We start from the raw sequence: 24,799 nt of genomic DNA on the forward strand, positions 1-24,799 counted from the left end.
CACCCCACTTGCCAGACACAGGACACAGCAAACACCTCCAAGGAGACCACTTCCTATCAGCAAAATTCTCAACAGAGATTTTGAGTTGGCACCTTAGGGGCCACTGCGACTCATACTGGGTTTGTGAAAGCTGAAATTATTGGTCCACATTTAAAAACTGGGAGATTTTCCATGAAAATATGGATTTCAGCTTCCCCTGAATGAAAATAACAGCTGACGTTTATGGAACATTTAGCAGGCACCAGGCACTGCAGGGAACATGTTTTACACGACAAGCTACTTACTCCTCCTCAGAGCCCTAGGAAGTAGGGACCAGCGTTATCCCCATTTTACAGCCAAGGAAACAGGCTGAGGGGGGTCTAGTAACCGGTGAACATGTGTCAAGATGGTTCAGAGTGTGCTCTGGGCCACCACATTGCACACCTGGGGCATATGGTCATGGGGCAGGGGCACATTCCACTCAGCTGCAGTTGGCCAGGCCCGGTGGCTGTGACTTCCTTACAGGGATGCCTCTCCTTTCTGCAAAGACCCTTCCCCTCATGTCCATCACCTTCTCGACCCCAGGGGCAGTTCCTCATGACCCTGCCCAGCATTTCTGGCCCTAGTCCCTGAAACTCTCAAAGATGGGTCCAGATCTGCAGGTCTCCAAAGGGCTTGGCCAAAAGAAATAAGACCCTTGGGACCTTGGGGGTCAGGGGGGATGTTCTACAGATTGAGAGAGAGAGAGAGAGAAACCACAACAGGCAGAAGGTCTCCAGTCCCCACTCCTGCTGGAGCCACACTGAAAACCTGGCTTAATCACCAACCAGCAGATGACCTTGGGCAAGCCACCTTGGTAAATTGGAGACAACCACACTTCCTACCTCAAAGGGCCATCCAAAGGCATAAATGAATTAATACATCTTAGCATGATGCTAAGTGGTACCTTACGATTATTAGATATAAATCTTCTAGTACAACCTCAAGAGCTGAAATCATGACTAGGTTCACATGCCAGCCATTGAGAAAGTCTTTCCTGATCACTCAGCCTGAAGACACATCCCCACAACAGGCACACCCTTCACTGGGAAGGGAGAGGGAAATGAATATTAATTGAACACCTACTAAGTGCCGGACCCCATGCTAGGTACTGTCACTTCTATTAGTTGAATTTCATACTCACCTTGACCCACGTTCCCTTTTTCTATACATTCCTGTCTCTCGTTTTTCTCTGTGGTCTGGAATTATAATTGCAGACAATTTCTAGATTTTTAAAAATCATTTTCATGAGATGTTTTATTCAACCCAATACATCCAAAATATTACCATTTCAACATGGAATCAATATCAAGGTGGGTTCAAAAGATATTTTATACTCTTTCTTTTGTACTAAGTATTCCCAGCCTGACGTGTTATTATGAAGTACATCCTAGTTCAGGGTCAGCCACACTCAAGGGATCAAGAGCCAGTGTAACTGGTACCAGTCTGAAATGTTCTTTTCCTTTTTTTTTTTTTTCTTTTTTTTTGAGATAGAGTCTCATTCTGTCACCCAGGCTGGAGTGCAGTGGCACGATCTTGGCTCATTGCAACCTCCGCCTCCCGAGTTCAAGTGACTCTCCTGCCTCAGCCTCCCAAGTTCCTGGAACTACAGGTGCCCACCACCACGCCTGACTAATTTTTGTATTTTTAGTAAAGATGGTGTTTTGCCATGTTGGCCAGGCTGGTCTCGAACTCCTAACCTCAAGTGATCTGCCCGCTGCAGCCTCCCAAAGTGCTGGCATTACAGGCATGAGATACTGGGCGTCCGGGCCAGTCTGCAAAGTTCTATGGTGGGGGAAGGGGTATGTCACCGCCAAGGATTCATCTGGTGATTTCTGGCAACTTATATACCCCTAAAATTATATGTAAATTGTAATACAGCCATGTGTGGCTTAATGAGGAAGACATGTTCTGAGAAATGCATTGTTAGGCAATTTTGTCCTTGTGTGAGCATCTTAAAGTGAACTTACATAAACCTAGATGTTGTAGCCTACTCCACACCCAGGCTACGTGGTTTGTAGCTCCTTGGCTACAAATCTGCCCAGCATGTTACTGTACTTAATACTGTAGGCAACTGTAACATCATAGTATTTGTGTGTCTGAACATATCTAAACATAGAAAAGGTACAGTAAAAACAGTATAAAAGAGAAAAAGTGGTTCAGCTGCATAGGGTACTTGGCATGAATGGAGCTTGCAGGACTGGAAGTTGCTCTTGATGAGGGAGTGAGTGAGTGGTGAGTGAATGTGAAGGCCTAGGATATTATTGTACACTCCTGTATATATTATAAACACTGTACACTCAGGCTACATGAAATTTACAAAAAAAATTTACAAAAAAATAAAGTAATTAGGGCCAGGTGTGGTGGGCTCGTGCCTGTAATCCCAAAACTTTGGGAGGCTGAGATGGGCGGATCATGAGGTCAGGAGTTCGAGACCAGCCTGGCCAACATGGTGAAACCCAGTATCTACTAAAAACACAAAAATTAGCTGGGTGTGGTGGCGCACGCCTGTAATCCCAGCTACTCGGGAGGCTGAGGTGGGAGGACTGCATGAGTCCGTGAGGTTGAGGTTGTAGTGAGCTGTGATTGTGCTACTGCACTCCAGCCTGGGTGATGGAGTGAGATTTGTCTCAGAAAAAAAAAAAAAAAAAAAAGAAATCGCATAGAGAAACACAGAAAGAAGACCATATGACAACAGAGGCAGATACTGGAATTATGCATCTATGAACTGAGGAACACCAAGTATTGCTGGCAGCACCAGAAACTAAGAAATACCATGGAACAAATTTTCCCCTAAAACCTTCTGAGGGAACGTCTTGGCTCTGCTGACACCTTGATTTCAGTTTGGACTTCTGGCCTCCAGAACTGTGAGAGAAGAAATTTCTGTTGTTTTAAGCCACTGGGTTTGTGACACTTTGTAATGGCAACTCTGGGAACTCAATATCACCCATATAGAGCCTGTATTATTAAAACCACATAAATGGATCCCCGTTTCCCCACATCCTTGCCAGCACTTGTTATGATTTGTCTTTTTTTTTTTCTTGTGAGATGGAGTCTCACTCTGTCACCCAGGCTGGAGTGCAGTGGCATGACGTCTGCTCACTGCAACCTCCACCTCCTGGGTTTAAGCGATTCTCCTGCCTCAGCCTCCTGAGTAGCTGGGACTACAGGTGTGCACTACTGCACCCAGCTAATTTTTGTATTTTTAGTAGAGATGGGGCTTCACCATGTTGGTCAGCCTGCTTCTCCTCTTATAAAGAGAGCAGTCGTTGGATTTAGGACCCACCCTAATTAAGTCTGATCTCATCTTAACTTGATTACCACCTGCAAAGGCCCTATTTTCATGTAAGGCCACATTTGCAGGTACCAGGGGTTAGAACTTCAACAAACCTCATTTGTCTTTTTGATAATAGCTACTCTAGGCTGGGCACAGTGTCTCACACCAGTAATCCCAGCACTTTGGGAGGCCAAGGAGGGCAGATCATTTGAGGTCAGGAATTCAAGACCAGCCTGACCAACATAGTGAAACCCCGTCTCCACTAAAATACAAAAGTTAGCTGGGCATGGTGGCATGTGCCTGTAATTTCAGTTACTTGGGAGGCTGAGGCAGGAGAATCCCTTGAACCCAGGAGGCAGAGGTTGCAGTGAGCTGAGATCACGCCACTGCGCTCCAGCTTGGGCGACAGAGTGAGACTCCCTCTCAAAAACAAAACAAAAAACAAACAAAAAAATAAACAAAAAGATAACAGCTACTCTAACAGGTATGAGGTGATAGCTGATGGTGGTTTTGATTTGCATTTCCCTGATGATGAGTGATGTTCAGCATTTTATTCATATACCTGCTGGCCACTTGTATGTCTTTTCTTTTGGGATATGTATGTTCAGATCCTTTGCACATTTTTATTTTTTATTTTGAGACAGGGTCTTGGTCTCATTCTGTCCCCCAGGGTGGAGTGCAGTGATGCAATGTCAGCTCACTGCAACCTCCTCCTCCCGGGCTCAAGGGATCCTCACATCTTAGCCTCCCGAGTAGCTGTCTTTGCCCATTTTTAATTGGATTGTTTTCTTGCTGTTGAGTTGTTTGAGTTCGTTATATATTTTGGATATTAGCTCCTTATCAGACATATTGTTTGCAAACATTTTCTCACATTCCTTAGGTTGTCTCTTTCCTCTGCTGAATGCTTCCTTTGCTGTGCACAAACTTTTTAGTTTGATACAATCCCATTTGTCCATTTTTGCTTCTGTTGCCTGTGCTTTTGAGGTCCTGTCCAAAAAATCATTCCTGAGACCAATGCCATGGAGCTTTCTCCCTATGTTTTCTTAGAGCATCTTTACCATTTCAGGTCTGACATTTAAGTCTTTTCAGAACATCTGCACAACCACGTTCACTTCAGCATTATTCACAATAGCCAAAATATGGAAGCAAACTAAGTGTCCCACAATGGATGAATGGATAAAGAAAATATGGTATATATACAAATAGAATATTATACAGCCCTAAAAGAAGGAAATTCTGTAATGTGTGACAACATGGATAGAACTGGAGGACATTATACTGAGTAAAATAAGCTGGCACAGAAAGACAATTACAGTATGATCTCACATGTGGGGGCTTAAAACTAAAAAAAATTGATCTCATAGGAAGAGCAGGAAGGTGGTTCCTGGAGGCTGCAGGGGGAGGAGGAGGGATTGAGAAAGAGAAGATGTTGATCAAAGGGTATAAGTTGCAGTTAGACTGGAGGAGTAAGTTTTAGTGATCTATTGCATTGCATTGCATTTAGTGATGCATTAATACATTATTGTGTATTTATATTGCATTATTAATAAATAGTAATGTGTTGTGTATTTCAAAATTGCTAAGAGATTTTTAATGCCTTCCCCACACACAAAAAATGGTGAGGTGGTGAGGTGATGGATGTGTTAATTAGCATGACTGAATCATTCTATGATGTATACATAGATTAAAACATCACACTGTACCCCATAAACATACACAATTACCATTTGTCAGCTGCAAATAAATTAATAAAAAATCATGCCTGTAATCCCAGCACTTTGGGAAGCCAGGGCAGGAGGATCACTTGAGACCAGGAGTTTGAGACCAGCCTGGGCAACATAGCCAGACCCCCATCTCAACAACAACATCAACAACAACAACAACAAATTAGCTGGGTGTGGTGGTGCCTGTAGTCCCAGCTACTTGGGAGGCTAAGCTGGGAGGATCGCTTGAGCCCAGGAGCTCCAGGCTGCAGAGAGCTATGATCATATCACTGCACTCCAGCCTGAGTGACAGAGCAAGAACCTGCCTCTAAAAACAATAAACAAAATCATCTAAATGGGATCTGGTTTTCCTAAAAAAGCAGAGTTACAATGGCAGCTTCCATTCATAATGGATCAACTTTTTTTTGTTTTTTTTTTTCATATGCTCCACATTTTACTTATCATTGTGCTTCTGCTTCTTCTTCTTCTTCTTCTTCTTCTTCTTCTTCTTCTTCTTATTCCTCTTCTTCCTCTTCCCCTTCCCCTTCCTCCTCCTCCTCCTCTTATTCTTCCCCTTCGCCTTCCTCCTCCTCCTCTTCTTCTTCTTCTTCTTCTTCTTCTTCTTCCTTCTTCTTTCTTCTTCTTCTCCTTCTTTTTTTTTTTTTTAAATACAGGCCAGGTACAGTGGCTCACACCTGTAATCATAACACTCTGGGAGGCCAAGGTGGGAGGCTCGTTTGAAGCCAGGCGTTGGAGACCAGCCTGGGCAACATAGCGAGACCCTGTCTCTATCAAGGCCGTGGCATGCGCCTGTAGCCTCAAATGATCCTCTCACCTTGGCCTTCCAAAACGTTGGGATTACAGGCATGAGCCACCACACCAGGCCTGTATTATTGCATTCTTTATAAAGAATATAAATAAATAAAGGCTCACTCTATCACCCAGGCTGGAGTGCAGATCTTGGCTCACTGCAACCTCCATCTCCCAGGTTAAGTGATGCCTCTGCCTCCCAAGTAGCTGGGATTACAGGCGCCTGCCTCCATGCCCAGCCGATTTTTTTATATTTATTAGAGACAAGGTTTCGCCATGTTGGCCAGGCTGGTCTCGAACTCCTGGCCTCAAGCCCATCTTGGCACCCCAAAGTGCTGGGATTACAGGTGTGAGCCACCGTGCCCAGCCATACTGTTATTTTTCTTTTTGAAGTTATTATTCATTTATTTTAAATTGACAGATACAGGCTGTATCTATTTATAGTGCATAACATGATATTTTGACCATATGTATACACTATGGAATGGCTCAGTTGAGCTAGTTAACATATGCATTATCACATATGCTTATCATTTTACTCATGGTGGGAATGCTTAAAATCTACTCTCTGAGCAATTTTCAAGTATATAATACATTGTTATTAATACAGTCGCCAGGCTGTACAAAATAGATTTCTTGAACATATTCCTGCAGTCTAAATGAAATTTGATATCCTGTCAGGCGCGGTGGCTAACACCTGTAATCCCAGCACTTTCGGAGGCTGAGGTGGGCAGATCACTTGAGGTCAGGAGTTTGAGACCAGCCTGGCCAACATGGTGAAACCCTATCTCTACTAACAATACAAAAATTGGCCGGGCGTGGTGGTGTGCACCTGTAGTCCCGGCTACTTGGAGGCTGAGGTGGGAGAATCACTTGAACCTGGAAGGCGGAGGTTGCAGTGAGCTGAGATCGCACCACTGCACTCCCACCTGGGCAACAGATTAAGACTCCATCTCCAAAAAAAAGAAAAAAAAAATTGATATCCTTTCAGCAACACGGCTCAACTTTTCATGTAAATGATTCAAGTTCCTTATTTCAGCAGTAAGTTCATCAATTAGAAATGAACCTGCTTTATAGTGCGTTTATCGCACAGTAGAATCACCAATTATATAAGACTGCATGTGGGCCAGGTGTGGTGGCTCACGCCTGTAATCCCATTGCTTTGGGAGGTGGAGGTAGGAGGATTGTTTGAGGCCAGGAGTTTGAGGCCAGCCTAGGCAACATATTGAGATCCCATCTCTATTAAAAAATATAAAAAACTTAGCTGAGTGTAGCAGTGTACACCTGTAGTCCCAGCTACTCGGGAGGCTGAGGTGGGAGGATCACTTGAGTCCAGGGGTTTGAGGCTGCAGTGAGCCATGACTGCACCACTGCACTCCAGCCTGAACATCAGGGCAAGACGCTGTCTCAAAAAAAAAGAAAAAAGGACTGTGCATACTGTGGTATAATGTGAATGTGAATGCAAATACCACATAGCTCCCACTTTACTTTGAAATATGCATTACTGTAATATTACTTTTTTTTGTTTTTTTTTTTGAGATGAAGTCTCTGTCACGCAGGCTGGAGTGCAGGGGCATGCTGCAGCTCACTGCAGCCTTGACTTCCTGGGCTCAGGTGATCCACCTCAGCCTCACGAGTAGCTGGGACTACTGGCGTGTGCCACAATGCCCAGCTAATATTTGATAGAGACAGGGTCTCACTATGTTGCCCAGGCTGGTCTGAAACTCCTGACCTCAAACGATCCTCCCACCTCAGCTTCCCAAAATGTTGGGATTACAGGCATGAGCCACCACACCCAGCCTGTATTGTTGCATTCTTTACATAAATAAATAAAGCTAAATGTGATTCCTTGCCAGAATCCTGGAATTCCAGAGATCTCTTTTGGGGTGGTCTAGAAAACCACTGGCTAGACTGGGGGCTCCTTTCTTTGTCTTTTTGAGTAATCAGGCTGATGAGGTGGGTTTTGGTAGATTTGCCTGTAGCAAACGTGGCTATGAAAGAACAAGCCACTGGCCTGGGTTTTGGGTCTGTTTAGAAAGCTGCAATGTCACCTGTCTTGTTAACAGAGGCGGAGGCTGCAGTGAGCCGAGATGGCACCATTGCTCTCCAGCCTGGGTGCTAGAGCAAGACTCCATCTCAAAAAAAAAAAAAAATTAAAAAAGTTAAAAATATATATACATATATATGTATATGCAGATTTTTTATTTTTTTGATGGAGTTTCACTCTTGTTGCCCAGGCGGGAGGGCAATGGCGCCATCTCGGCTCACTGCAGCCTCCGCCTCCCGGGTTCAAGCGATTTTGTGCCTCAGCCTCCTGAGTAGCTGGGATTACAGGCTCATGCCACCACACCCAGCTAATTGTTGAATTTTTAGTACAGACACGGTTTCACCATGTTGGCCAGGCTGGTCTCCTACTCCTGACCTTAAGCGATCTACCCGCCTCAGCCTCCCAAAGTGCTGGGATTACAGGCGTGAGCCACCGTGCCTGGCCAACAAAGCAGATTTTTAAGAATGTATGTTATTTTAATTTTTTAAGAGACAGGTTCTCACTCTGTTGCCCAGGTTGCAGTGCAGTGGCACAATCATAGCTCACTGCAACCTTGAATTCCTGGGTTCAAGAAATCCTCCTGCCTTAGCTTCCCAAACAGGTGGGACTATAGGTGTGTGCCATAATGCCTGGCTAAGTTTTTAAACATTTTGTTTTTCAGAGATGGAGCCTTGTTATGTTGCCCAGGCTGGTCTTGAACTCCTGGTCTTAAGAGTCCTACACTGGCCTCCCAAAGCAGTGGGATTACAGGCGTGAACCACTGTGCCTGGTCATAAAACAGATTTTAAACAATGGAGGTAACATAACACGTGAGACAGACATAATTGATCAAATACGCAACACACCGACTGAGCGCTCCAATTTTTGACATTTGCTGACAGGAGATTAAACAGATGCACACACAAGTGGAAGCAGAATGAGTTCTCCATTACAAAGAAAAGCGTGTTTTGGCTGGAAATTAAAAATGCAAATGAAAACAGGCTTTAAGGTTTCATTACAAAGCCACTTAACTGGGAAAGGAAATTAAATTGGTAATATTCGATGGCCTGGGTGGGGAATCCATGAACATATGCATACTTGGCAGGTTTATAAATGGGTTCTATGTTTTTGAAACTCAGAATGGCTCTTTGAATAATGAGTTGAAAAGCTGTTAATATCTTTGATCCTATAATTATCCCCAAGGAAATACGCCCAAAGGGTGGGGGGAGTCATTGTACGTAAATGTGCACAGCAGTGCTCTTTGTAAGAGAAATTATTGGAAACAACTCAAACACCCTATAATAGAGCTATGGCTAAATAAACCATAGTGTATCCACCCTACGAGATATGTGATTGCAATGGAAATTATGCCTAAACTCAGCAATAAGGTTATAAACTAGGGACGAGCGATAAAAGGGGAATATGAAATAGTGGATCAGAAACTATGGATCAGAAACACATGGATGTACTAACTTCCCTCCTTCCTTCACTTTTCTCCCGCCCTCTCTTCCTCCCTTCCTCTCTCTCTTGCCATCCTTTCTTCCTCTAAACTGCGGCCATACAGTTTCCCAAGCAGCCTAAATTCCTTCTCCCCTCAATCTTATTCCAGTCTTATTTCCTCTGCCTGGATGCTCTTCCTTCCATTAAAAACAAAAACCCATTAAAGAACAGCAACAACAACAACAACAACAACAACAATACGTTCTCACTTTAGAAGGTCAAGATCAACATAGTCACAGTCAATGAATCAATAGGACAGAGGAGTGAGAAGGGAAAGAATAAATGTTCCCTCCTCCCTCAAACTCTGGCCCCTGTGGTGGCAAAGGTCTGAGCCCTGCCTCTCACACTGTTGGTTCTGCTATCACCACCACGGTGATCTCCTACCCATCCTTCAGTTCCCAGCTTAAACATCACTTCCTCCGGGTAGCCTTCCCTGACTGCTCCCCATCCTTCTAGAGCAAGCTAAGCCCAGAGCCTCTCCCTGAAGTGCCATTACCATTACAGGTTTATTTGTGTAATTCTCTGTTTAATTTCTATTTCCTGCACTGGACTGTGAGCTCCATGTAGGTAGGGATTTGGTTTGTGTCTTTTTTTTTTTTTTTTTTTTTTTTGAGACAGGATCTTGCTCTGTTGCCCAGGCTGGAGGGCAGTGATGACATCTCAGCTCACTGCAACCTCTGCTTCCCAGGTTCAAGTGATGCTCCCGCCTCAGCCTCCAGAGTGGCTGGGACTACAGGCTATTTTTTTTTGTATTTTTAGTAGAGCCAGGGTTTCACCATGTTGGCCAGGCTGGTCTTGAACTCCCGACATCAGGTGATCCACTCATCTCAGCTTCCCAAAGTGTTGGGATTACAGGCGTGAGCCACTGCACCTGGCCCAGTTTGTGTCTTTTTTTTTTTTCTTTTTTCTGTGCCCAGGCTGGAGTGCAGTAACACAATAATGGCTCATTGCAGCCTCCACTTCCCAGGCTCAAGTGATCCTCCCAGCTCAGCTTTGCAACTGCCTTGTCTTGTTTGCAACCAAGCACCTAATATAAGCGGGTTCCCCATGAATACTTCCTGAGTGAGTCACAAACATTCACCAACTTGACTGGGAGCTTCGACCCTGCCAGGTGCTGGTTTGCCATGCTTCACGGGGATCATTTAGTTGAATTCCCACAAAATAATGAGAAGCTAGGCACGGATGTTATTCCCATAATGATGTAATCTGCCCAGGACACACGCACAGGTGGGAAGGGGTGGAGCTGAGACCCAAATCCAGGCAGTACAGTTTGCAAGCCCTCTGCCCCCACCCCACCATGTCTCTTGGGCGATAGGTGATGAACAACTGATAGGTGGCAGAGGAAGGGACTCACCCACAGAGGCTATATCAGCCAGCTGATCCTCAGCCTCTTCGGGGTTGAGCAAATCTGTCTTGCTTTTCTTTATGGTGGTTCTCCGCAGAGCTCCAACAATGGAAACATGGCAAGAGAAAAAGACGTTACCCTTTTTGCAACACAGACCATATGGACACAGTGTGTCCTTGGATTTAACTCTCACGGCAACTGTTCTCACGGGAACTAATAGTATACCCATTTTTCAGATATGTAAACTGAGGTTCAAGGTGGCACTATCACTTTGCTTAAAGGGGTAAAGACAAGAATCAAGTCGGGTTCAGTCCGACTCCAGGTCTGGGCCCTCAGCCACTATTTTCCTTCTGGTTTATTTATTTATTTATTTATTTTGAGACAGAATCTTGCTCTGTCACCCAGACAGTGGTGTGATCTTGGCTCACTGCAACCTCTGCCTCCTGAGTTCAAGCAATTCTCCTGCCTCAGCCTCCTGAGTAGCTGAGACTACAGGCATGCACCACCATGCCCAGCTAATTTTTGTATTATTAGTAGAGATGGGGTTTTGCCATGTTGGCCAGGCTGGTCAAATTCTTGACCTCAAATGATTTGCCTGCCTTGGCCTCTGAAAGTGCTAGGATTACTCTGAAAGTGTGAGCTGCCACACTCAGCCTCTATTTTTAAATTCTAAGAAACCTCACTTTCTTATGAAAACAGTCCACCCCTTGACCTGTAGCATACTTGCTAGGCAGGCTGCAATTTTGGGATTCTGCCCCAGTATTCAAGCTGTACATCCCAGGGAATCCACAGCAGACAATAAGTTCAGGTGTAGACTTCCAATAAAAAGATTTAAGTACCCTAAATGAGTTAGATTACCTAACTCATTTAGGGGAGTTAGGTAATCTCCCCTCCCCAACTAAAATAATAAAATTCATTTTATAACCTTCTGGGACGCAGTGCCAGTTCTTTTATTTCCCTCAAATCTCTCAGATTTTTAATCAAAAGTCATCACCCTGTCTAACTAGCTTTCTTTCTTTTTTTTGAGACAGAGTCTTGCTCTGTTGCCTAGGCTGGAGTGCAGTGGTGTGATCTTGGTTCACTGCAACTTCCGTCTCCCAGGTTCAAGCAATTCTCGTAGTTTAGCCTCCCGAGTAGCTGGGATTACAGGCGTGTGCCATGACACCTAGCTAATTTTTGTATTTTTAGTAGAGATGGGGTTTTGCCATGATGGCCAGGCCGGTCTTGAACTCCTGGCCTCAAGTGATCCACCCACCTTGGCCTCCCAAAGCGCTGAGATTACAGGCGTGAGCCACCACGCCCAGCTCCTGTCTAACCAGCTTTCTAAAGTGTGAGAAGATAAATCTCGAGCAAGAAGTTGCATTTTTCAGGGAGTACCATTATTTTTCTTATTGCTGTTATTATCGTATTGCAGACATATTCTTCTGGCCTATCTCTAAATTCTTTTTTTTTTTCTTTTGAAACAGGGTCTTACTCTGTCACCCAGGCTGGAGTGGAGTGGTACCCACTGCAACCTCGACCTCTTGGGCTCAAGTGATCCTCCCGCCTCAGCCTCCTGAGTAGCTGGGACCATAGGTGCGTGTGTCACCACATCTGGCTAAGTTTTTATTTTTTGTAGAGACGGAAGCTCACTATGTTGCCCAGGCTGGTCTTGAATTCCCAGGCTCAAGTGTTCCTCCTGTCTTGGCCTCCCAAAGTGTTGGGATTACAGATGTGAGCCACGGACAGACCGCATCCAGCCCTATCTCTAAATTCTAGGAAACTACTTCCACGAAGCCTCAGGTTGGATACACAGTGACTCTTACAGTCTGTCCCCTGACTCCCAGTTATGCTGGGGAGGTTGGGCTTTTGGATACCTTTTTAATGGTCCCTCCTTTCATATTCAGGTTTCCAGGGGACCATGAATTGACAGCTACACTCCCAGCACTTTGGGAGGCCGAGGTGGGCAGATCATTTGAGGCAAGGAGTTCAAGACCAGCCTGGCCAACATGGCGAAACCCCATCTCTATCAACAATATAAAAATTAGCCAGGCATGGTGGCTTTTGCTTGTAATCTCAGCTACTCATGAGGCTGAGACAGAGAACTGCTTGAACCTGGGAGGCAGAGGTTGCAGTGAGGTGAGATCATGCGACTGCACTCCAGCCTGTGTGACAGAGCAAGACTCTGTCTCAATTAAAAAAAAAAAAAAAAAAGAAAGTAAGTCATGGTTCTGTCTGGCTAAGTTTCTAACATGGGAGACAGCAGCCCTTCACAGTAAACTGGATTATTGGTGGAATTATTACTTATTTAGCAAACAGAAATGTGCTGACCCCATGCCAGGCACTATCCCAGGTGTTCTATTTGCCATAATGAATATCATTCTGAGAAACAATCTCATGAGCTAGGGTACTGTTTATATCACACCCATTTTGCAGATGAGAAAAACCAAGGCACAAAGCAGAAAAAACCAGGTCCATGGTTAAAACAAAAAAGCGGAGGTCAGAATAGGGAAACTCTGAATGGAAGTCCTAAAATTCCTCCAGGAGGAACGTCCACCCGCTGCAGGATCCTTAGAGCCAGTCACCTGCTGTCCCCCCACTCCCCACCACAGCTTCTCCCTTGTCCCCTGGGACCCACCCCCGAGGTGGGTTCAGAGCAGTTACCATCAAAGGGATGCCTCTGCTCCCCGTCAGTTTCATCTTCGGCGAGGATCACCTCTTCTGAAGAGGAAGAGCACAGAGTTAAGTTCCCGCATTTGGAGGATGAGTTCTCCCTTGGACCGGGAAGCAGAAGGGTCTGCCCGGCCACCCCCATTCTCCGCTGGCTGATGGTGACAGTTCAACAGGCCAAAAAACATGCTGCTGGGTGGTTTCTGACTTCAAGCCCCACCTCCGCAACAGTAGCAATAGCCAACATTCTCCCCACCTCACTCAAAATAAAAACCAACATCCACACCACAGCCTATAAGCCCCTGCTTGATCTGATCTCCATCAATTTCCTGTCTTCCTCTCCTCTAACTCTCCCCACCTCTCACTCTGTTTCAGCTGCACTGGCTTCCTTGCTGTGTCTCAAATACATTCCTAGCTCAGGGCCTTTGCACTTGCTGTCTCTGCCTGGAATGCCCCTTCCCTTGACATCCCCACAGCTTCCTTCTTCACGTCCTTCAGGTCTCTCTGCTCAGAGAGTACTTCCTTAGAGAAGCCTTTCCTGACCACCCTGACTCTAACTTCCTACTCTTTTTTTTTCTCTGACACGGAGTCTCACTCTGTCGCCCAGGCTGGAGTGCAGTGGTGCGATCTCGGCTCACTGTGACCTCTGCCTCCTGGGTTCAAGCAATTCTCCTGCCTCAGCCTCCCGAGTAGCTGGGATTACAGGCATGTGCCACCATGCCCAGCTAATTTTTGTATTTTTGGTAGAGACAGGGTTTCACCACGTTGGCCAGGCTGGTCTCGAATGCCTGACCTCAGGAAATCTGCCCGCCTTAGCCTCCCAAAGTGCTGGGATTACAGGCGTGAGCCACCATGCCCGGCCAACTTTCTACTCTGTTTTATCTTCCTAGTCTGTTTTATCTTCCTTCTCTGAATTTGGGACTTCCCAACATGACATGTATTTGTTTGCTTTATCTCTCTCACTAGAATATCAGAGCCCTGAGGGCAGGGATTTGGTGTGTATTGTTTACTCCCATATCCTCAGTGCTTAGATCAGTGCCTGGCACACAGCAGGTGCTCCCTAAATGTTTGTTAAATGGCTGAACAAATAAATATGTGCCTACCATGTATCAGGCACTGCTCTTCCCAAGTGACTTAGCTGAGATTATTTTACTAAATACTCCAATAGTACTATGACGTAGGCACTATCATTGCCTCCATGTAACAGCTGAGGAAACGGAGGTACAGGGATGTGTGGTGCATGGGTAAAAAGTGGCAGGGCCGGGATGTAAACCAACGTCTGATTTCAGAATTCAAGTTATGTGATGTCAAATCTTGGCTTCATCCTAGAATTTTTCATATCAGACTCTGGTTTCTTGTTGATAAAATTTGGGACTACCAATTCAGGTTCTCTTTCTCCTCCCATCATGATGCTCCCAGCTTAGCCTTCTCCAAACTGCATGACTCTCTTTGTACTCCATGGCCTGGGATCTCCATCCCTGGGCCCCAGGATGAAAGGGCCTCACCTGCTTTTGAGATCCACTCCATGTACCCATTGAGCTCACGTTCAATCTGTTGTTGCCGCCTCAGCTTCAGAAAAGCCCGCCGGTTCTCCACCCGTTCCCTTTCTTTGGCAAACTCCCTGGAGAAGCATAGAAAAGCCAGAGTATGGCTGTTTTGAAAATGTTAGGAAACGTTTGTGTGTGTGTGTCTCTGTGTGTGTGTGTGTGTGTGTGTGTGTGTGTGTGTGTGTGTGTGTGTGTTTGGGGATTCAGAAGTCCCTGGAGGTCAGGAGTTTTCAACAGGAGGAGTCAGGTCTTCTGGGAAAAGACTGGGATATTATAGTGATGGGTGCTTCTGCCAGCTTCACACATTTCCTGACGACTGTGCCTAGGTAAAGAAAAAGGTCAGGCACAGTGGCTCATGTCTGTAATCCCAGCACTTTGTGAGGCCGAGATGGGAGTATCATTTAAGGCCAGGAATTTGAGACCAGCCTGGACAACACAGTGGGCCCCATCTCTATGAAAAATAAAAAATGTAGCTGGGCATGGTGGCAAACACCTGTTGCCCTAGCTACTCAGGAGGCTGAGGCAGGAGGATCGCTTGTGCCTAGGAGTTCCAGGTTACAGTGAGCTATGATCGCCCCACTACACTCCAGTCTGGGTAATAAAGCTAGACACCGTCTCAAAAAAAAACAATAAAAAAGAAAAAAAAAAACGAAAGGATAAAACCATGCCATGCCAACCACCACTGGCTGCATACCTCATTCTCATTCTCTTCATACTTTTGGCTAATAATTATTTCAGCCCTCTTTTAAGCTAGACCAATAAGCCATAAATGAAAGATTTCTGCAGCAGGTTGGCTTCTCTGCCATAGGTCCCACCTCTTCCTGTTTCCCTTCTTCCTTTTCCTGTTTGGAACATGAAGTGGCCATCTGGAGGGCGTGAGGCAGCCATCTTAAGACCATGAGGTATCCACGAGATTGGAAGCCTCTGGTAAAGATGTCAGAATGGAAAGCTGGAAGAATCTGGAGTTGCTGATGGTGCCATAGAGCCACCATACAAGTGCCCAGACTTCTTATGGTAAGAAAAATGAAGCCCATTTATGATTAAGCCAAAAAAAATCTTGGGGATAGAGGAAAATATGGGTCAGGAAAATACACCGTTAGAGCATATGCTATGATTTTATATTTGGAAAATGGGGGAGAAGTAAACCCAAACTATTGGTTTTTAAAAAAAAATGTAAAGAAAGTAAAGCCCATATGAACCCTCTCACTGGGTACCCCTAGCAGTACACAACCTCTGCACCTCTACATGGCTTGCTAATAACAGTCTGGTAACCCAAACAAGGGAAGAAGCCTTTTCTCTGTCTAGTGAATGAAAACAAAGCTTCAATGGCCTCTACTTGGGAAGAAGTTGGCAAAGAGGAGTGAGTGGGATGGGGTGGGGAGTAGCAGAAACTTACCCTGACAGCACACCCAGCACAAGGTTCAGCATAAAAAAGGAGCCGATGATGATGAGGGGGATGAAGTACAACCAGTTCCAAGTGTTCCCTGAGGCATCGTTGCTCTGTAGGGTGTGAGGAGGGAAAGCAGGTGAGAGTTGACTGGGACTCAGATAGAACCTGACAGGTGAGGGAAGGGGAAGTTCGGTTCTCTTGTGGCTCTGTCTTAAATATTCTTGGCTTGTGGAGTTCTGGGGCTCTGGCATCCCAGAGGGGGAGATGAAGGAATGTTTTCTGAAGAAAACATCCAAAGGGAAAAGCTCTCTCTTAATTATGTTCTCCTCACATAACATAATTGACCTGGGAACGAGTAAGAAACACAAGAGGACTTCCCAGACCAGAGTCCAGAAGGAGAAGGAAAAAGTAAACCAAACAAAACACAAAACCTACTGAAATGGATTAATTAATCCCTGGTTCCTTCCCTTCTCCCAACACAGTCACAGACTTCCCTTAGAGGAGATGCATGACCACAGAGTCTGATGGCCTGGTGAAATCACCAAGCCAGACAGATAGGCCATGAGCCCTTTCCTCAAGTGTCTTCCTGCTCCATTCCCTGCAGCCTTAATGCCAATCACAAAAAATTCTCAGAAGTTTCAGCTCGATTTTCAAGAGGAAAAAAGTCCACAAATAGAATACTCTCTGAAACAGAAAATAGAACACTATAGCAAGAAGGAAGTAAGATGAGGGGAAGAAAATCAAGGAGAGGAGGTGGGGGGAGTAGAGAGAGAGAGAGAGAGAGAGAGATAGAGAGAGAGAGAGAGAGAGAGCGAGAGAGAGAGAAAAGAATGATAAAAGCCAGCACTTACAGAGTATTTATGGTGTGCTGGCACCTTCCTAAGCACATTATGTATGTTAGCTCACTTAGTCATTTAATCCTCATGATGCCTCTATGTTATAATACCCATGTTACTATTGAGGAAACTGAGGCTTAGAAAGACAAAATCATCAGCTCAAGGTCACAGAGTTATTCACTAGTGGACATGGGATTTGCACTAACCACCTGGGCCCCAGAATCCATGGGCTTAACCTCTGTGCTGGGAAGCCTTGCCTCCAGCTGTCAGGGCAGGGGTAGTCTTTCAATGGTTGATCACCCTGTGACACCTGCAGAATGCAGGGCTCTCAAGCGTGGCTTTAAAAGCCCACCTTTAAAAGCATGTATGACACTGCTGCTGCCTGGAAGAAAGGCTAAATTGAGAAAGAAGTTAAGATGAGGTCATTATTACCAGGTGTCTGTGAAGCTGTGGAGCAACTGGAACCCTCATAATCTGCCAATGGGAGGGTACCATGCTGTATTCATCTCCTGTGGCTGCTGTAACAAGGAACCACAACCTAGGTGGCTTAAACAACAAAGATTTATTGTCTTACAGTTATAGAGGCCAGAAATCCAAGATCAAGGTGTCAGAAGGGCTGGTTCCTTCTGAGGGCTGTGAGACAGAATCTGTTTTATGCCTCTCTCCTAGCTTCTGGCGGTTTGCTGGCAATCTTTGCTGATTCTTGGCTTGTAGAGGCATCATCCTGAGCTCTGCCTTTGTTTAAACATGGCATTCTTCCTCTGTGTGTGCCTGTCTCTGTGCCAAAATCTCCCCTTTTTATATGGACACCATCGTATTGCATTAGGACCCACCCTAATGATCTCATCTTAGCTGCTATGGTTGGTGCAAAAGTAACGGCAGTTTTGCCAATGGCAAAACCCTTACATGTGCAATGAATCTATTTCCAAATAAGGTCACATTCTGAGGTACTGGGGGTTAGGACTTCAACATACGAATTTTGGGGTGAGACAATAAAACCCATAACACACGGTACAACTACTTGAAAAATTGGTTGAGAGTTTCTATACTAAAATTAATTAAGTCATGCTTAACAATGGGCATGCATTCTGAGAAATGTGTCACTAGGTCATTTTGTTGTGCAAACATCATGGAGTGTACTTACACAAACCTAGATGGTATAGCCTACTACACACCTAGGCTGCATGGTCTCGCCTATTGCTCCTAGGCTATAAACCCGTACAGCATGTTATTCTATGGAATACTGTAGGCAATTGTAACTCTGCAGTGTATCTAAAAATATCTAAAAACAGGCCGGGTGTGGTGGCTCACCCCTGTAATCCCAGCACTTTGGGAGGCCGAGGTGGGCAGATCATGAGGTCAGGAGATCGAGGCCATCCTGGCTAACATGGTGAAACCCCGTCTCTACTAAAAATACAAAAAAAATTAGCCAGGTGTGGTGGTGGGAGCCTGTAGTCCCAGCTACTTGGGAGGCTGAGGCAGGAGAATGGCGTGAACTCAGGAGGCGGAGCTTGCAGTGAGTGGCGATCACACCACTGCACTCCAGCCTGGGCAACAGAGTGAGACTCCGTCTCAAAAAAAAAAAAAATCTAAAAACAGAAAAGCTATAGTAAAAATACTGTATGACAATCACTGTTACATATTTGGTCCATTATGGGACCACTGTTATATATTTGATCTGTTATTGACCAAAATGCCATTATGCAGTGTATGACTGTATGTACCTTTGCCAAGACCCAGTAATTCTTGGATAGTTACTGATCCAAGATCACTACAATTAGATAGTAATTCTGAGATAGTAATTCTGAATAGTTACACAACAGAAAGCACACAAAAGAACATTCATAGCAGTGGTATTCATCATAGCTCCAAACTGCAAACAATACACATTGTTATCAATAGGAGAGAGAGGATACATGCAATGAACAATGCCACAGGTCACATGAGACCTTAAAAAGTTAATGTCAAGCAAAAGAAGCCAGACAGAAAACAGCATACATGTAAGATTTCATTTATGCAAAATACAAAGCAGGCTAAACTGGTGAATGATGCTCAAAGTCCTGGTAGGGGTACCCTTGCGGGGAGGTAGTGACTAGGAACAGGATATGAGGGGGCTTCTGGGGCTGAGAAGGTTCTGTTTCCTCATTTGTGTGCTGGTTACATGGGTGTGTTTAGTTTGTGACAATTAATCAAGCTCTTCACTTATAATCCGCGGATTTTTCTGTATGTTTATTCTACTTCAATTCTTAAAAAGTTGTTTTTTTTGAGACGGAGTCTCACTCTGTCACTGAGGCTGGAGTGTAGTGGCATGATCTCAGCTCACTGCAACCTCTGCCTCCCAGGTTCAAGCAATTCTCTTGCCTCAGCCTCCTGAGTAGTTGGGATTACAGGTGCCCACCACCATGCCTGGCTAATTTTTGTATTTTTAGTAGAGATGGGGTTTCACCACATTGGTCAGGCTGGTCTTGAACTCCTCACCTCCTGATCCGCCTGCCTCGGCCTCCCAAAGTGCTGGGATTACAGGCGTGAGCCACTGAGCCCGGCAAAAGTTTTTTTTTAATAGTCAACTTTACCTTAAAAAGAAAGAAAATGCTGATACGTGCTGCAACATGGGTGAACCTTGAGGGCATTAAGCTATGTGAAATAAACCAGTCATAAAAGGGAAAATCCTGTATGATTCCATTTATAGGAGGTCCCTAGAGTCGTCAGATTCATAAAAACAGAAAGTAGCATGGTGGGTGCCAAGGGCTGGGGGAGGGGGAACAGGGAGTTCGCGTTTAGTGGGGACAGAGTTACATTTGGAAGATGGAAAAGTTTGGGAGATGGATGGTGGTGACAGTTGCACAACAAAGTGAATGTATTATACTTAATTTCACAAAACTGTATCCTTAAAAATAGTTAGGATGGCACAATATATTAATGGTTTCAAATAGCTAGAAGGAGGAGCTTGAATGTTCCTAACAGAAAGAAACAATAACGGTATGAGAAGATGGATATGCTAATTACCCTGATCTGAGCACTATGCATTATATGCATTGAAACATCACTATGTACCCCATGAATAAGTAAAATTATTACTTGTCAATTAAAAAATATTACAAAGTTAAGAAAATTAGGATGGTAAATTTTATGTCATGTATGTTTTGCCATGGATTAAAAAAAAGCACTGAAAATAAAACTAACAAAGTCAGTTTTAATCATGGACACAGACAGGTTCTGGGGACAATGAACGTGCCAGCCACCAGCCCACATCCTTGTTTTAACAAGCTCAGAAATGCCAATGCTTTGCTTCTGGAAGGTTCTGGAAGAAAGAACCGAGTCAGCGGAACATTGCTGGACAGAAGGCAGCACTGGCTTTGTGCTCCTCTCTCCGTCACTTTGGCGGCTGAGGGCTCTCGTTCCCATTTCTCAGGGCTAAATATAGCCTAGGGAATGAAACTCTGCACCGGCCGCCAATAGGGAGACTCTGAGCCATCACGAGGAGCAGGCTCAGATGACAGGGACAGGGTGGAGGATGGGGGAGAGGGACAGGACTGAACAGGGAAAAACAGCCGAGGCCCTTCCATGCCAAGGCAGCCCGTCCATCTCAGATGCTGCCAACAAGACCCGAATCTGCCCTTGCCCGGGTCTCTGACAGGCTTGGGGACCTCTGGCCACAGGACACGCTACCCAGCACCACAACAGACACACATGGATGCTTGGACTGTTTGAGCTCATTTAATCCTCTCAGGAACCCCAGGAGTGGGTACATAATTATCCCCATCCCCCCGGCTGAGAAAACGGAGGCACAGAGAGGTCTATCTTTTTTTTTGAGATGGAGTCTCACTCTGTCACCCAGGCTGGAGTGCAATGGCGCTATCTTGGCTCACTGCAACTTCTACATCCTGGGTTCAAGCAATTCTCCTGCCTCACCCTCCCAAGTAGTTGGGATTACAGGTACTTGCCACCATGCCCAGCTAATTTTTCTATTTTTAGTAGAGGTGGGGTTTGACCATGTTGGCCAGGCTGGTCTCGAACTCCCGACCTTGGGAGATCCGCTCATCTCGGCCTCCCAAAGTGCTGGGATTACAGGTGTGAGCCATCATGCCTGGCCGAGAGGTCAAGTTACATGCCCACAGTTCTGTTGTGGGTTGCAGTGGGTCTCCCCAAAAAGAGGCATTGAAGAAGTCCTAACCCCTGGTACCTATGAATTGGAAACAGGGTCTTTGCAGATGGAATCAAGTTAAGATCAGGTCATTAGGGTGGACTCTCATCCTACACGACGGGTTTCCTTATAAATAGAGGACATCTGGGTAGAGCACAGTGGCTCACATCTGCAGTCCCAGCTACTCAGGAGGCTGAGGTAGGAGGATTGCTTGAGGCCAGGAGTTTGAGGCTGCAGTGAGCTATGATCGCACCACTGCACTCCAGCCTGGGAGACAGAGCAAGACCCTGTCTCTAAAATAAAGAAACAAACAAACAGATAAGTAAATAATAAGAAAAGGAGAAACCTGGGCACAGAGACAGCCTTGCACAGAGGGAGAAGCCATGCGAAATGGAGATGAAGGCGGGATCAGGGTGACGTGTCTACAAGACAAGGACCACCAAGCATCGTTGGCAAACCACCAGAAGCTAGGAGGGAGGCAAGAAGGATTTCAGACCAAGTCTCAGGAGGCACCATGGCCCAGCTGACGTCTTGATGGTCTGTGGACTCCTGGCCTCCTGAACTGCGAGAGAATAAATAAATTCCTGTTGTTTTCAGCTACTCTATCTGTGGTTCTTTGTTATGCAAGCTACAGGAAATAAATGAAGTTACTCAGCTACTAAATGGCAGAGGGGGCCTCCAACCCTCCCATCTCCCTGCTTTTATCTCCTCCCCTTTTCCCTCGCTCATTCGGTTCCAGCCACCTGGCTTCCTTGCAGTTCTTCAACCACGCCAAGCACAGTCCTACCTCGGCCCTTGCACAGGCTGTCCCTGCCTGGAATGCTCTTCCCTGAGATTGCTACATGGTTCCCCCTCACCTCCTTCAGGTTTTTTACTCAAATGCTACCTTCTGAGTGAGGCCTCCCCTGATGGCCCTTTACAATTGCATCCCTCATTTCTGGTCCCCACTTTCTGTTTCTTTTTTCCCTTTTGCATTTCACTGCCTATATACTTTACTTATTTCTCTCGTTCTCTCGTCTTCCTGGCTGGAATGTCCATTCAACAAGGGGGAGGGGCTTTGTCCTTTTTGTTCCCTGCTGTATTCCCATATTCCCAGCCCCCTAGGACAACATCTGGCACACAGTTGGTGCTCAATACGTGGTGTCTGTTGAATGACTGATTGAGAGGTGTGTCCAAGTTCCCTGCATAGCTCAGATCGTCAACCCCAAGCCGAGCTCCCTCCTGAACTCTCATCTGCACCATCCTATCTGGGGAGTGGGCTTCTGCTGCCTGATTTTAGAGACACTTTTTCTCTTCCAGACTCATTCAATTATTCAATTCCATACTCTGGAATCAACAATTCCCAGGGAAGAAGTTGGTGGAAGGTTGGGTGCAGTTTTGGATTAGGAGATGGGCTTTCCCTGGTTTGGGGGTGGGGGTGGGTGGATTTTGTTCAGGAGCAAAATGAAAAGTACATTTTACAAGCACAAGGACTGGAGATGCCATGGCTGTTCTGTGGTAGTTCATCGGCAAAGATGGGGTCACAGATCTCTTCTCCTGGTTTTCATCTCTTCTTTGGCAGTTCAAGTTAAGGGAGGGATATGCACAAGTCTGGATTCAGGAAGGAGAGTGGGGGAGGATTGCTTGCTCATTTGTTAAATTCATTAATAATATCAGGAAGGATGTGCTCTAGAGATCGCCTTGTCTTTCTTCCAAGGGCTCAAAGACTTCTGCTGCCTGGAACACTGTTCCCCATTAATGCTGCCATCAAATATTTCCAGCAATATGGTGGGATGGTCCTTCCTGAGTCCCTTTGGGGTTGGCTGAGGGCCACGTGCTAAGTGCTGGCCAACGAGGAGTGAGTGGAAATAGCTGTTATTTTGGAGCCAGAGCATTGAACTTTCAGTGTGGGACCTTCTAGCATTCCTTTTTTCCTTCTGGAATAGCAAGTGGCAACGTTCTAGGTGATCAGCTAGGCCTCAAGTGACTACACTGAACAGAGCCCCCTTCTTCCCCACTGCCAACCTGCACTGGACATGTAGCATGAGCAGGAAATACATCTGTTGTTAAAAGTCATGGAGGCTTTGGGGATGTTTGTTACTGCAGCATAACTTGGCTGCCCTGACCAATATATCTTTTTAATTAAATTTTTATATTTTGTAGAGAGGGGGTCTCTATGTTGCCCAGGCTGGTCTCGAACTCCTGGGCTCAAGTGATCCTCCTGCTTTAGCCTCCCAAAGTGCCAGGATTACAGGCATGAGCCACCACACCCAGCCAGATTGATACAGTTTGATATCTCTGTAGCTTGCTCTTTCACCTCTTTGTGGTCTTTCTTTTTTTTCTTTATTTTTTTTTTGAGATGGGGTCTTGCTCTGTTGACCAGGCTGGAGTGCAATGGTGTGATCTCAGCTCACTGCAACCTCCACCTCCTGGGTCCAAGTGATGCTCTGCCTCAGCCTCCAGAGTAGCTGGGATTACAGGTGCCCGACACCACACCTAGCTAATTTTTGTATTTTTTAAAATAGAGACAAGATTTCACCATGTTGGTCAGGCTGGTCTTGAAATCCTGACCTCAGGTGATCCACCCGCTTCAGCCTCCCAAAGTGCTGGGATTACAGGCATGAGCCACTGCACCCGGCCTCCTTCTGGTCTTTCTTAAATGCCAACTTCTGACTGACTCTTTTATGGATCCCATGAGGCAGGTGAGAAAGTGTCTGTCTCCTGCATGTCTGATGTAGAACATACATTCTTCTCATCAGCACATGGACATTCTCCAAGACAGACCACATATTACGCCACAAAACAACTCTCAACAAATTTTAAAATATTGGAATTCTGTCAAGCATCTTCTCAGACTACCGTGGGATAAAACTAGAAATCAATACCAAGAAGAATTTCAGAAATGATGCAAATATATGGATATTAAACAACATGCTCCTGAACAACCATTGGGTCAATGAAGAAATTAAGATGGAGATTTAAAAAATTTTTGAAATGAATGAAAATAGAGACACAACACACCAACACCTGTGAGATGCAGCAGAAGCAGTGCTGAGGGAAGTTGACACTTGACCTTAGCTAAAGGGCCAAGAAGCAATTAAGAGGGAAGTTTATAGCATCAAATACCTACATCACAAAAAATAGAGGCCAGATGTGGTGGCTCACACCTCTCATCCCAGCACTTTGGGGGGCTGAGGCAGGAGGATCGCTTGAGCTAGGGGTTTGAGATCAGCCTGGGCAACACAGTGAGACCCCATCTCTAAAAAAATAAAAATAAAAAAATTAGCACCAGTAGTCCCAGCTACTGAGGATGCTGAAGTGGGAGGTTCACTTGAGCCCAGGAGGCAGAGGTTGCAGTGAGTCAAGATCATGCTGCTGTACTCCAGCCTGGGCACCATAGTGAGACTCTGTCTCAAAAAAGCAAAAAAAAAAAAAAAAAAAAATTACAAATTAAGAACCCAACACGTACCTCAAGGAGCCAGAAAAGCAAGAACAAACCAAACCCAAAGTTAGCAGAAGAAAAGAAAGGTCAAGTTCAAGATCACAATCAGTCAATTACTTCCATTCTCTGAACC

At 45.4% G+C, this 24,799-nt stretch overlaps 1 protein-coding gene across 5 annotated transcripts in view; it reads right to left on the reverse strand.

The window, feature by feature from the left end:
• Positions 1 to 24,799, reverse strand: part of CACNA1A (calcium voltage-gated channel subunit alpha1 A) — a 409,889-nt gene that overhangs the window by 114,917 nt on the left and 270,173 nt on the right. For 3 of the 5 annotated variants that reach the window (XM_054538645.2, XM_054538646.2, XM_054538647.2), the window contains 4 exons: positions 16,272 to 16,375; positions 14,834 to 14,949; positions 13,322 to 13,379; positions 10,689 to 10,780 (listed from right to left, as the gene is read on the reverse strand). In XM_054538645.2, coding sequence (XP_054394620.2) covers positions 10,689 to 10,780; positions 13,322 to 13,379; positions 14,834 to 14,949; positions 16,272 to 16,375 — 370 coding nt within the window. The remainder of the gene's footprint in view (positions 1 to 10,688; positions 10,781 to 13,321; positions 13,380 to 14,833; positions 14,950 to 16,271; positions 16,376 to 24,799) is intronic. The other 2 variants (XM_054538644.2, XM_054538643.2) reach the window with 1 other exon arrangement.

Source organism: Pongo abelii, chromosome 20 (genome assembly GCF_028885655.2).
Source record: "Pongo abelii isolate AG06213 chromosome 20, NHGRI_mPonAbe1-v2.0_pri, whole genome shotgun sequence".
Lineage (NCBI taxonomy): Eukaryota > Metazoa > Chordata > Mammalia > Primates > Hominidae > Pongo > Pongo abelii.